Here is a 14,422-nt window from a genome sequence, read left to right on the forward strand (position 1 = left end):
TCAAAACATTAAAAACAGAACTACCATATGATTCAGCAGCCCCACTTCTGGGATAATCTGAAGGAAATGATAGTACTATTTTTTAAAAAATTTATTTAAGTAGACTCCATGCCCAGTGTGGAGCCCAAAGTGGGGCTTGAACTCATGATCTTAAGCTCAAGCCCTGAGCTGAGCTCAAGAGTCAGATGCTTAAACGACTGAGCCACCCGGGTGGCCCTGAAATTACTATCTTTAGATACCTGCACCACTATTTCACGTCAGCGTTATTCACACTAGCCAAGAAATGGACACAACCTAAGTGTCCATCAATGCACGAATGCATAAAGAGAATACTGTATATACACATACATATATACCACCCCCCCCCACACCAGAATATTATTCAGCAATAAAAAGAAGGAAATCCTGCCATTTGTGCCAACTTGGATAGACCTTGAGGGCATTATGCTACTTAGTTGTCCACTCTAATTTTCTTCAATATTTTTACCTGTCTAAGCTACTGTTAAATTTCAGGTGTTTCATACCCATACCTATTTTAGTGATATAAATGTGTAAATAATAGGTTCATGTATATTTTACATAGACCATAAATAACAAAGATAAACATAAAACGGATGCATTTTGCAATTAATTTGTAGCAGTGCTAGTTTATATATCCAAATATGGCCATATCCGTTTCATCCATTTGAAATTGGCCAAAATCCAAGAAGCAGACTTTCTAAAAATTCCTAAAAGGCACTTGCAAAAGTCCATATACTAAACCTCACACACTTGTCTTTCCCTCAGTGAGGACCTGGTTACTCTTACTGTACCACCATTGTTGTAATCTTAAAAAAAAAATGTTTTTTAATGTTTATTGTATTTTTGAGAGATAGAGACAGAGTTTGAGCAGGAGAGGAGCAGAGAGAGAGAGGGAAATATGGAATCCGAAGCAGGTTCCAGGCTCTGAGCTGTCAGCACAGAGCCCGATGCGGGCCCTGAACCCACGAACTGTGAGATCATGACCTGTGCTGAAGTCGGATGCTTAACTGATTGAGCCACCCAGGCACCCCACCATTGTTGTAATCTTGGGAAAATGCGACTCCTGCCCATGGCTGGTTAGACAGGCAAACTAAAAGCATCAAGAGAGTATCACTATCACCTGACGGTAAGTCCAGTCCTGAAGAAAACTCTAAATACAACAAAATGATTAAGTACTCTTGAGTGGTTGGTGTTGTGGCACAAATGGCGATAATTTGGCACATCACAAGGGCACTAGAAGACTCAACAGTTTGGCAATTCAAATCTGGAGACTTCTAGGGGCGCCTGGGTGGCGCAGTCGGTTAAGCGTCCGACTTCAGCCAGGTCACGATCTCGCGGTCCGTGAGTTCGAGCCCCGCGTCAGGCTCTGGGCTGATGGCTCAGAGCCTGGAGCCTGTTTCCGATTCTGTGTCTCCCTCTCTCTCTGCCCCTCCCCCGTTCATGCTCTGTCTCTCTCTGTCCCAAAAATAAATAAACGTTGAAAAAAAAAAAAAAAAAAAAAAAACAAATCTGGAGACTTCTATCCGAGGCCCAGGACTCTTAGAGCTGGGACAGGCCATCCCCAATGTGCCCTGAGTTCTTGACACATAAAATTCACAAGCTTAGTGAAAAAAAAAACAAAAAACAAAAAAACCCTGTGCTTTACTCCACAAAGTTTTGGGGGGACAGGTTAAGCATCCACAATGGCCTGGATCAACACCAACCCTTCCCGGGGCACTTCTCACTACCAAACACTGGTATATTTATCTCATTTACACCTTACAATGATCCCAGGAGAAATGTAGGATTATCACAATTTTACAGGCAAGAGAACAGAGGTGCAGCGAGCGAGGTCAAGTCATTTGCAGATACACCCAGACGCTGACTGATGGAAATGGGACCTGAACCCAGAAGACTGATCCCAAGGCCTGGCTCAGGTCTTGTCCGATGTGACCCCTACTCTGAGATGCATGGAGGGTACCAACTTCCCCTCCATTGGTCGCTGACCTGGCTGCCCTCCCTTTGGGGGCTCTGCCTTGGTCTCTTTTCCTTGAGTTTGTCCATTCCTGGGCTAATCCCAGGGATGGGCAACCTGGAAATCCTGTGGCTCACAGCCCTGCCATTGGAATATTGTGGATCCACCACCCCGTTTGCACCCAGACTCCACTGCCTGGGGGCTGCTCCCAGCTGTTGTGTGGCAAGGTGGGGGTGCCAACACAGACCCCCAGGGTGGCCGTCCTTCCTCCCCGGTCTTCACAGGGGTCAGACTAACATCACCATCTGCCACCTTACTCCCCCTCCCCTTTGCCCTTTAAAGGAGTCCCCTCTGATAAATCTGCACTGCTAACCCTGTTTGGGGGTTCATTTCTTGGATGCCCTGAGCTAATGCACAGGGTAACAGCCCCACCTCTGCCCCATTCCCTGCTCCTTGCTTCATTCTCATCACCTCCACTGGACACCCCACCCTCCACCCCTCCCTCCAGAGGACCTAGGCCTGGTGGGCGCAGGAATGATCTTACCTTGTTGACGCCATCGGCCATGGCCTGAAGCGTGAGCTCCCGGGGTCCATCCACTGTCTTCCCGTTGTCTGTCGGGCCCCAGCTGGCACTGTAGATGTCGATCAGCTGAGGCATGTGGCTGATGGAAGAGGCCTCAATGATGTCTGTCATGAATGGCTGGTCTAGCATCCGGATACCTGTGGACCCAATTGGACAGGGAAACACCATGTTTTGGTCCCCCAGTGCACTGGAGATGGGGGAGGGGTGATGGGGACTCAGGTCCTGGGTGTGGTTGGAGGGCCTGCCACCTGGGTGTCCTGGGGGACGCTGCAGAATCTGGAGTCCAACCTCAGGCTGTGTGGGCTACACCTTTAGAGGCTAAAAGAACGACACATACACTGTCCCACTCAATCCTTTTAGGACTCCACCCACACCTTTCCTTATATAACTGAAGAAATTTTTTCCCACTGGAAACTTTACTAGAATTTCTAATGGGGAGAGACCACCTTTGCTGAAGAGATTCCTTGATAAGTCTATTTCCTTTTCTCTCTCTTTTTTTTTTTTTTTTTTTTAGCGCGTGCGAGAGAGCACGTGCATGTGAGCAGGGGGTGGGAAGAGGGAGAAAGAGAGAGAGAGAAAGAGAATCTCAGCGTGGAGCCCCATGTGGGGCTCTATCCCATGGCCCTGGGATCATGACCTGAGCTGAAATGAAGAGTTGGACATTCAATTGAGTGAGTTACTTAGGCGCCTCTTGATAAGTCTATTTCTTTTATTTCTTTTTTTATTTTTTAATTTAATGTTTTATTTATTTTTGAGAGAGAAAGAGAGGGAGAGAGAGAGTAAACGAGCAGGGGAGGGACAGAGAGAGAGAGGGAGACACAGAATCCGCAAAGCATGCTCCAGGCTCTGAGCTGTCAGCATAGAGCCAGACACAGGGCTTGAACTTGGGAACCACAAGATCATGACCTGAGCCGAAGTCGACGTTCAACCGACTGAGCCACCCAGGTGCCCCGACAAGTCTATTTCTAGGTGGAAGCTCAGCCTCCAGTGACTAGGTATTGACCAGGGGCCAGAGGAGGGGGGCGGGGAAATAAACCCACTGTGCGTGACAGTGGGCTGGGAGGAATTCAATTGATATTGAAATTTTAAGAGAAAATCCTAGAGGTTAAGGGGCAGAGAGAGGAATAGGGACAGTGCAAAGATCGAGGGAGTCAGAAAAAGATGATTCCCAAGTTGCATGGTAGCTAGAAGGGGCTGTGGGGAGGACAGAAATATTGTATGGGTAATTCTGAAATATCCTGGAAATGGGGTGCATGATACAACCCCCTCCTCTTTCTCCCCTATGTTACCTTAGTAAAGTTTGTGCTACTCCAATAACCTGTAGGAGCGACTTCTTGCTGGGACATTAAAAAATTTGAGTCCTGCAGTCCACGAGTGTGTGTGGGTAAGCTTGAGCTGCACAAACGGATGCAGAAGGGACATGCCTGTGGGCGTCCACGGTTCACACCACCTTCCGGCTGTCCAGAACAAGCCTCTCCAGGGTGAATGCAGCAGCCGCCCCTGGGATGGGCATTTTGCCCTACTACTACCCTCCAGACATTGCTGCTTGGTGCCATGTCATACTGTTCTCTGCCTGACACGCTATTTCTCTTCTGTGCTAAGCAGCCTAGAATGTTAGAGTTGCTGACCTAAGTTGTTCTGTCCACAGGAGTCAGGAAGTAAAGGGGCCGGGCTCTACACCGTCAAAACCTGGATCCTGACACCTCTTACCTATATTTACCATGGCCAAAAGACATGATTGCACAAACTTCTCTCTCTAACATAGCATAACATTTAAATGAGGACAACCCAGGTCCTTGCAGGGCTTGTGATGCTGACATGAAATTGTCTTCTCTCTAAGGGTCTCTCCTCCCTCCTCAGTGTCCCAACGCTACCCTTTGTCCTTGCATACAACTTCCCCCAGGGCTCCTCCTTCTCCTGACTAACGTATGTGTTTAGTAGGCATTTCCCCAGCAGTCTTTCCGGATCCGGCATCCCCTGTGAGCACCACACTTTCAGCCTTCCAGTATAATTATTTGCTTGTGAGTCTCATTTGTGGAAGATTACAACCTAAAGCAAGCACTGCTAAGAGAGTCATCCAAAATAGGGGGTGGGGAGGACATGGAGGAGGCAAAGTCTCTGCACGGCTCTTGTTTCCATTTTTGGAAGCCACTGCCGACTTTTGGCTTCGGTCAATAACAATTTGTTGATTGCACCTTCACCACCTCCTGGAAAACATCCTTTTACTTTAGACTGAAATAGACATAATATAGCATTTGTTAGCTGAATAGCCAACCTTAGATCGTCAGTTTAACACTGTTAGTGCCAAAGATAATGCTTCCAAAACAAGTTGGACCTTGTGGTTTTTGCCTGTTGAAGCCTGCACTCCCCACTCTTGGTTCTGAGCACGCTTGCATTTCAGTCGACTCTGTGTCTCCTGGACTGCGATCTCTGAGACCCAAATAAATGCTTTTAGTTGCTTCATAGCTCTTCTGCGTCAACACAGTCATCACTACACAGCAAAATCTTTTGAGTACAGGGCATGTGTCCATTTTGTTCTTTTCTTGTGTTCTAGGTTATCAGCATTATTTTAAGCTTAATAAATATTTGGTGAATAGATGTATAGTGTCATTACTTGAATTGATTTTTTTTCCCTAACAGAAAGGACAGGTCCAGAAGAACAAATAATAACATGTCGAGATTTCCCATCCTCTACCCATAAATCAGGTCACTATTCTTGCCAACAAATATCCAATTATCAGTTAGCATCCTTTCTCTTGGGAGAAGCTCATATTGAATGAGGAAAATCTTTGGTTTGAACTTTCCAGAAGCTAAGTTTTACGGTTCATTTTATAAGGGATAGGACATCTAAAGCGTCACATTTTGCTTTGGCCCTACCTGTAATTTTATTTATTTAGGGGCGCCTGGGTGGCGCAGTCGGTTAAGCGTCCGGCTTCAGCCAGGTCACGATCTCACGGTCCGTGAGTTCGAGCCCCGCGTCAGGCTCTGGGCTGATGGCTCGGAGCCTGGAGCCTGTTTCCGATTCTGTGTTTCCCTCTCTCTCTGCCCCTCCCCCGTTCATGCTCTGTCTCTCTCTGTCCCAAAAATAAATAAAAAAACGTTGAAAAAAAAATTAAAAAAAAAAATTTGTTCGACAACAGTAAAGCAAATAGTGCAGCTGCTTTTGGTGAGACACCATGCCCACCTTGTGGGCAGGGAAACCTCGCAGAGAGGCTGGTATTCACTTGCCTGCAAGGAGAAAACTCAAATGGTCTTGAACTTGTGTACAGGGTCGATGGCCGGAACTAAACAGCCTGCTTCAGCTGGAAGGTGAAAGAGATTCAGCCCTGCCAAAGTGGATCTGGACTGTCCCAGATGCCAACCGATGGCAACACTGAATTTCATCCACTGGATTTCATCCACTGCACCACAGCCAGTGTGGCGCATCCAGATCTGCCCTTTACCCTCTCTCTAAGCAGCTCCGGTGTCTCTGCCTCTTCCTCTTCCTGCCCTCCCTGGCTCTCTTTGTGCTGCACAGAACATCAGAGCTGCTGTGCATTAATCTTCTGACTGTTTCAGAGTCCAGGGAGTCAAGGGCCGCCACAGACTGGGAGCAAGGCTCTCATTCATATTCTGGGGCCAGGCGCCCGACATTCCTTTAATCTAGTTAAGCTCAGAAGGAATGAGGCGTGCATTAATTGAATGAGATACAGTGTTCATTTTTGCAAGCGACTGCACCATTAGTAGCCAAGACAGAGGCTCAGGGTGACCTGAGGGTTCTCTCTCTCCTCTGTCCCTGGATGCTGTAGGAGTTAGAGGGGGCACAGAGAGACAGAGACAGAGAAAGAAAGAATAAGGGAAGGCAAGAGAGTAAGGGCGAGAGCCAGAGGGAGAGAGGGAAGCCGAGGGGGCTAGGACTTGGTGTCTTCACATTTGTAAAATGCTCTCTACCAGCTGGTGTGATTCAATGGCATGGAGAAACCCAGTGCACGTCAAGATTCCTACCCTCCCACCCTGCAGTCCTGATCATTGCACTAATGACCGATGGGGACACTGTGACTTCCTTCTCTAAGAGCTGCAAGGCCCGGGGATTTGAGCTAAATCCTTTCTATCTCTGCTCATGTTACAAAAGGGGAACTTGTACCTGACACTGGCAAAGCCGCACCTGCCAGCAAACCTCAGTGTTGCTAATCACCACCTTTTGTGCTCATGAATATTAATCTGCAGGCCCAGGAGGGAATTCATGCTGATCTAGGTCTAAAGGATCTGAAAACATGTTCATCATGTGCTAATATGTGATTTTCATTGGTTTCTTTTAAAACTCGGATAAAGTACCTGTGAACTCAGTGAAATGTTAAGAATTCTACTGGCCAAATATGGGAAAGCAATTCATTGCTGCAGAGGAATTTCAGGGTATTTTGATAACGGTCAACCGTGCGTTTTTCAAACTCTTTTTCAGAACCTTTGAACAAAGGAGATCCCATTTCCAAAACTCAATGCATAAATCTGAATGCTCTGGCTTAGCAACAATGGCAGGTAAGGCCAATCCCACCTGGACTGGCCCTACCCTGGGGTGGCTCTGAGGACCTCCGTGGAAGCCCAGGTGTGGCGCTGTAGGGCTCGCCCACTAATCAGCTACTGTGCCCTCATCTTATTCGCTGCCACCTTACTTTGTTTTATTCATAGTGGCCACCATTGTCTGATACTATCTTGTTCATGTGCTCATTCTTCTTCAGCCACGGCTTGTAAACTACGTGGAGACAGGCGTCTTGTTGGCTGGCTCACAGCTCTGTCCCACCACCCACAGCAGAACTGGGGACATGGTAGGCACCCAACAGTCACTGTGGAGCCCTGGAACGGATTGTCAGCAAGAGACAGCATCTCCTAAGGCGCGGAGCAGTTTTTGAGCTTTAATAATCTCAGAAGTATAAATCTGACAAATTCGCAAGGAACGTCATTTGAAGGGTTCATTGTTTATACTTGTGCATTTTATTTTGCTTTTGCAAAGTTTGAATACTATATTTTTAATTTTAATTCTTTGTCTTAATCCCTTTGATCGAAGATGTTAAACACTTAAAAATCAAAAGTAAGAAAAAGATTAGGTTATTTTCTTAAAGAGTTACTTAAATAATGGCATTTTCAAAGTCAAAAAATGGAAATTAATTTTTTTTTCTTCAAAATTCATAAAAGTAAGCAAGTGGATAAGGAAATGTAAATAATTAAATCTTCAAATACACATAGTTTTGAAGTTATTAAAGCTTCAAGGTGAGCACTTCTGGAACATGTCGTATGTATGGGTTTACATGTTACAGAGTGTTAACTCTTTAGGAACCAGACTAATTGGAATTTTTCCTCCCTCCCTGCAATGTGTCATCTCGAAGAGGTGGTAACAACTGTGTCCGTGAAAAAAGGCAACAGAAATCAAAGAGAGAGCTAGTTTTAAGGAGGACGTTTCTCAAAGTCACACCTATCCAAAGGCAGAGTGGACTGTGTTGGAAGGGAGTGAGTTTCCTGTTGCTGGAGGTGTGTAGTTCCAGGCTGGATGCAGATTATTGGAAAAGTAGGAAAAGAGAAGTTGTTCAAGCATTTTAGTGTAGGGGGTCAATGGTAGAATTTCTGGCTTACGGCATTCTAGGTGCAAAATTATCCTATAGCTTACAAGCTGTGTGGCCCCAGTTTGGTTCTCTGTAAAAGAGGGATACGAATATATATATAATTATAATATATTAATATAATAATAAATGTATAATAATTATTATACATTTATTATATATAAATATATTTATATATATTTATATAATTATTATATATTATATATAATATAGTTATTATATATAATATTATATATATGCAAAACTCTTTACTCAACTCTTTACACAATCTTATCATGCATCATTATATATGTATATATACATACATGCGTATGTATATATACATATACGTACACATATGTATGTATATATACACATATGTACATATGTATATGCACATATATGTGCATATGTATGTATATGTACATATATGTGTACATATATGTATATATGTAAGTATATATACATATATAATGATGCATGATAAGATTGTGTAAAGAGTTGAGTAAAGAGTTGTGCATCGCACTGACACATTGGAAGAGTAAATAATGTGTTATTTACTACTACTGCTGCTATTATTATTGCTATTATTATTATATTGTTGCTACCCTTATGCAAGTATCTGTGGGTTTGTGGACTAAAGGATCTTTGGGGCCCAAGATTTTGAGATTCTAATGAATAGGTGGAAATGATGAGCCCCTGGAAATTTACACACTCTATTTGTAACACCTGAATGGTGTTATATTATGGTCGATGGACGGTCGTGATACTCGTCAGCCTGGAGCGGCTTAGGGCATAGGTATAAAGGGGTCCCCTGTCCCTTTTTCAATGGTGGGCCCTGGGGCAGCTCCTACTGGTGATGCTAGCACTTAGAACATTATCATGGTGCCGTTGGAAGGGAGGGAAGAGGGGAGAGGATATAAGAAGGCTCAAGTCTCCTTGGAACTAATTTGATTGGGATAAAATAGCAAAGGTGAGATGGTACTGGTGGAAGACAAGATACTTTTGCTTCCTGGTAGAAATTCTATCGGCTTTGGGTCCTTAGATCCTAATGCCCTTAATCTTACAACTCCATTCATCCATCCATTCTTCTGTCCAGTGATTAATCTCTACTGCTTACCATGGGTTTATTCACTGACCCTTCCTTCTCTTTATTCCTTTTTTGCTTCCCATCACTCAGCAAATAGGCTCTGAGCATCTGCTGGGTGCCAGACCTTGTTCTAGGTGCTGAGGTGACAGAAAACAGACAAGGCCCCTGTCCTCAAGCAGGCTGTTTTCTGCCTGGGGAGAAAGATATTGATCAAATAACCATGTACAAGAATGTGGGCAATAACTGGACAGTGGTTAGTGCCAGGAAGAAAAAACTGCATGCTTTATCAAGTGTAGATGAGAAGGCTGGTCTGGAGGTGATGCTGAAGGTAACAATGGGGAGCCTGAGAAGTGCAGGATAAAGAGGTGGCCGGGTAAAGCCTATAGGGGAGGTATTCTGGAATGAGGGAAGAGCAGATACAAAGGCCCAGCAGTACAAGGAGTGTGGCTACACTTCCTAATTTACACTTGCTAGGCGGTTTTATCTAAATTATATTTACCCAGGGACTAACCATATATGCACGGGAACTTGAAACATGATGAAGATGGCACCACAAATCAAAGGGACAGGATGGATTCCTGAATGGATGATATTGGCGTCATGTTGGGAGAAAAATATAACTGGATCCCAAGCCAGCATGACATGCAAATGTGGAATCCAGACGGACTAATGATCTCACGTGAAAGTTTGGGAGAAGATATTTGCACTGACTGTAACCGGCCAGGAGCTAAGATCTAGGACATACCAAAAACACATGCAAATCAACAAGAAAAAGACAGGAACCCCAGTGGAAAAGTGAGCAAAGTTTATGAAGAAAAGAGAAACCCAACAGGCTAATAGGCAGATAAAGAGATGCTATATGATTTTTTCCTTTTTTCCCTTCAGAGGACCCATTTTATCATCTTATCTCCACTTTCCTATTTCTGGACTAAGATTCTACATCCCCTTAACTGAAACCTTTTTTTTTTTTTTTTTTTTTTTTTTTGAGGACAGGATGAAGAGAGACACAGGACTCAGGAAGGGCGTGGAACAAGACCTCGGGCGCCTCTCTAACCTGTGATGGGACACCTCCAGACTGCCAGGGACTAGCAATGATCCCAGGTCACCAGCAGGTGGCGCTCTAGACATCCCTAGCTCAGAAACCCGCAAGAAAGCTTCTCTGGAAAGGTATGGTTCATTTAGAGTAATAAAAACTAGCCAACTTCTGGAATTGCCATCCAGAAATGTTTCCCATAAATTTGTAAGGTCTAGGAGGATGAAATTCCGCTTTTATTGTGATTCTTGAGTAACAGTCCAGGGCTTCCTCATGAAGATTCCTCGTGCTTCTCCAGTAAAGCCCAGAGGACACTGGGTGTCCTAATGGGCACAGGATGATGGGGACCAGACTTCTGAGCCCCTTAAGCAGTTAGCACCAGCAGAAGTTGTTACAGAGGAGCACCACTGGGATTAAGGGAGTGGAAAAGGAGGCTCCTCTGCTTAAAATCTTTGTGTGGCTAGGCATGCCTCCCACTAGTTCTGGCCTATTTCTGGAACATTGGAGCATTGCTGTGAGACCTGAGCTGTCTGGGGTTTCACAAAGCACAGGTCAGGTCGTGTCTTTGAGGGATCAGGCTGCATTCACTCACCTTTGGGATTGGGACTCAGTTAGCAGGTGAGGCAGAGTTTATGGGTTGCACCTGCCTGAATCCACTACCCTGTCCAGGTGTCTTTGCCTGGGGGGAGGCATTCTTTGCCTCAGGACTATGCTCCACCCATGTGAACTGGCAGGCTGGACAGGGTGCTGAGGGCCCAGGAGGCACTGCCCCCCCCTCCCCCCAACCAGTGAGGGGTGGGAGTTGGTAAACAGCCTCTTCACCTCGGGGGTGCAATTCTATAGTCCCTCAGAGCCCTGCTTGTCCTCAGCTCATCTACACACCCTTTGTTGGCTTCCCTCCCTTAGCCGTCTCTCTTCCTCTTTCTCTCACTCTGGCTTCCTGGGATCACCCTCCCAAAGAAACTCCTTGCTCCTGTAAGCAATTCATAAAGGGAGCCCTCACTAAAATGGAATCAGGAGCCCAGAAGGGGGAGCCATATCACTCAATATCAATTACAGGAAGAATTGTCAATTACAGATCCCAGCAGAATTGTCAGCAGGAAAAAATCAATACTTTCCAGCCCCAACTGGAAAAGATGTACATTGCATCTCCTATGAGAAACTGACTATCCGCGCAACTCAGACAAAGAGAAACCACCCTCACCCCAAACTCCTGCTTTTCTCCAATGGACTTCCATTCAAAACACCCCCTCCCAACTTTCTTCTTCTCCCTAAAATGACATTCTTCCGCTTTGTGGGAATTGCCTGTGGTTTTGCTATAGCTTGCACGTCCTGAATTGCCATTCTCTGTTGTCCTAAATGTAAACCTGTTTTGCTGGTAAGATAACTGGCTCTTATATTTCTTAGGTTAACACACTCAAATCTTTGTCTCACGCTTCCCTTTTAGGGAATTCCAATGAAAAGAGCAGGAAAATGAGGTACATTTGGTGAGCTGCTCAGATGTTTTCAGGGTGCAAATACTAGGAGAGAAAAGGATAGAAGGCAGACGGAGAAAGGGACCCCAGTGAACCCTCCTAACGCTTGAGCTGCCCTTAACTCAATTTTGCAGGAAGTAGTTCTAAGAATCCCTGTTCAAAAAAGCCCAGTTACTTCAGGCTCCAAAAGTATTTTGAAACTGTACTTTGGGATCCAAATTATTTTGAAAACCATAATTGTGAATGGGAAATCCAGGTTTGAAGTTTTCAGTTGCCTCCAGTTCTGTCCTGTGGATGGGGAACCCACCTCGCCTCAGATACCACCCAAGGTATGAGCCTGGCTTATAAAATATTAACTGAGTGTTATTCTTTCCCCTGAGCTCATAATGGCTCCTGACATTTTAATGCCAGCATTTTGAATGCATGCAAACTAAAGAGAGCAGAAACCCAAGGGGCAAAGCTTCCCCTATTTTGCATTTCAGAACCCTCCAGATGGATTCTTTTGTGAAATTCAGCACCCAGCAAGCCTCTTAGCAAACAGTGTTGAAAGAGGTTGGTGGTGGGCTTGTATAGGTTGTTCTTGCTTTATTTAGGTCCCTGGAAATGCAAGCGTCAGCACAAAGTATGTTTATGGTTCTCTTAAATTGCTAGGAAAAAAAAATACCAAGACAGTTGTAAAAAAAAGAAAAACAAGGTTGAGTGACTCAGCCTGAACAAATTAAGAACCCATTTGATGCAAAACTTGGAATGTGCCAGGAGTCACTCCATTCTCCGGCATCTTGTTGACAGCTTATGAACCCCTCCTTCTCACTCCCTCTCTTTTTTGAGAGGAAGATGTTGGTTTCTAAGTTTCTAGTGATCTGCCACGTCATTTCTAAAGCCGCCTTTAGGATGAAATTGTCAAATGTCCTTCCTGTGGAACATGATACAAAGGTTTAGGTAGAATATATTTCCTTAAAGATGAGATGCACTGTGTAAAAAACCGTTTTTTAAAGAGCTTTGAGTATGTTTACAATAATTTGTATGCATCTCTTTATATTCTACAGTCTTTATTTGAGTCTTGTTGATAATGACACAAAAGAGTACAGCAGTGCAATTCCATTTATATTAAAGTTTAAAAACTGGCAATAACCAGTTTTTGTTGTTAGTAATCGGGATCATGGTTACTCATTTTCTTTCTTTCTTTCTTTCTTTCTTTCTTTCTTTCTTTCTTTCTACTTATTTTGACAGAGAGAAAGAGTGTGAGTAGGGGAGGAGCAGAGAGAGAGGGAGGGAGAGAGAATCCCAAGCAGGTTCCGCACTTTCAGCACAGAGCCTGATGCAGGACTCGAACCCACGAACTGTGAGATCATGACCTGAGCTGAAACCAAGAGTCAGATGCTTAACTGACTGAGCCACCCAGGCGCCCCACGATCAGGGTTATTCTTGTGTATATGGGTAGTAACTGGGAGGGGACATGACAAGGCCTTTGGGGTGCCTGTGATGTTTTGTTTCTTGATGGTTTCCTTGGATGTGGTGGGTTGTGAAAACTCACTGAGCTCATGAGCCGTGCCCTTTTCTGTATTTATGTTACACTCGAAAAAAAATCTGAGTTTATTGATACTGCCAGATCGATTAAAAAGATTGTCTTTTTCACTCTTGCTAAAGCTATTGGACCCGGCTCTGCTGCTCCAGTGGGAATTTTTGCCAGGCCCCAGCCAGGCTGGAGACTGCAGTGTGATGCCTTCTGGCTCAAGGCACCTGCTGTTTGGCATGGACAGCTTACCTGCAACCTTAGAGTTGTATGCTACTCCGACCCCACAGATATTGTTGTTGGCCGCGGCAGAAACCTCCCCTGCGCATCGGGTCCCATGGCTGTGGAGAAAAATAGAGGGAAGTTAGACACGGCATCAAAAGACTCTGGGGGGAGGTTCCTTAAATTCTATCAACTGGAAGCAATTTGCTGTCGATGGTCTGGTTAGCCGGGGCTGGCAGATTTTCCTTCTGTGTATCGCCTTTCTTCCTCCTCTCCCCTCCCACCTATTTTCCTGACCTTGACCTGCTTCTACAAGAAGGAGGCTTCTCAGAGCATTTTCCACCTTGAAATCTGATCTTTACTTTCAAATCTGAAGTGTCTTCCTGCAGAAAATACACTTAGAGGCTTCCAGGAAACACCAAGCATGAGAGGACACGTGTGTGCTGGTCGGATCACAACACTTCAGCACTTCCTAGTGGTTGGAGCACTAGGATTGTGGATTAGTGGTTATTTTCAAGACTGGCTCTCTACACAGGCATGCAAGGCTGCCTGTCAGGTATAGGATAATGGTCACTTAACCTCTTCTGGAAGATAGCCTCCTTGGAGGGTGTATGGAATGCTATAGATTCCCACCTTCCTCCAGGAATAAGAAAGCATGTGTTGGCAACATTTTGCATGCGATTTCAAGGGACTCACAGAACCTTTGAGGCTGACCAGATTAAGGACCCCCGCCAGGCATTAGATAACCTTTCCAAGGTTTTCCCAGCCTTACGAGTCTGAGCAAGGCCTTCCCATGGCTTATGTTCTAGAACGTTATAGGGAGCAGACACCATTAATTTTTGTCCTTCTTGTTTTGCTCTCTCCTGCCTTCTACTAAAGGGTTCTAAACAGTTCTATCTGTCCTGTGTGCATTTCCCCTCCCGTTGGATTGAGCGGGCCTGGGGACTTGCTTTGACCCACA

At 45.0% G+C, this 14,422-nt stretch overlaps 1 protein-coding gene across 1 annotated transcript in view; it reads right to left on the bottom strand.

Moving 5' to 3' along the window:
• The window catches only part of PCSK2 (proprotein convertase subtilisin/kexin type 2), a 275,623-nt gene that overhangs the window by 41,554 nt on the left and 219,647 nt on the right, over positions 1 to 14,422 (bottom strand). The window contains exons 7-8 of the mRNA XM_025931920.2: positions 13,492 to 13,580; positions 2,520 to 2,695 (exon numbers count right to left, since the gene is read on the bottom strand). Coding sequence (XP_025787705.2) covers positions 2,520 to 2,695; positions 13,492 to 13,580 — 265 coding nt within the window. The remainder of the gene's footprint in view (positions 1 to 2,519; positions 2,696 to 13,491; positions 13,581 to 14,422) is intronic.

Source organism: Puma concolor, chromosome A3, assembly GCF_028749965.1.
Source record: "Puma concolor isolate L17-30 chromosome A3, mPumCon1.1.hap2, whole genome shotgun sequence".
Classification (NCBI taxonomy): Eukaryota; Metazoa; Chordata; class Mammalia; order Carnivora; family Felidae; genus Puma; species Puma concolor.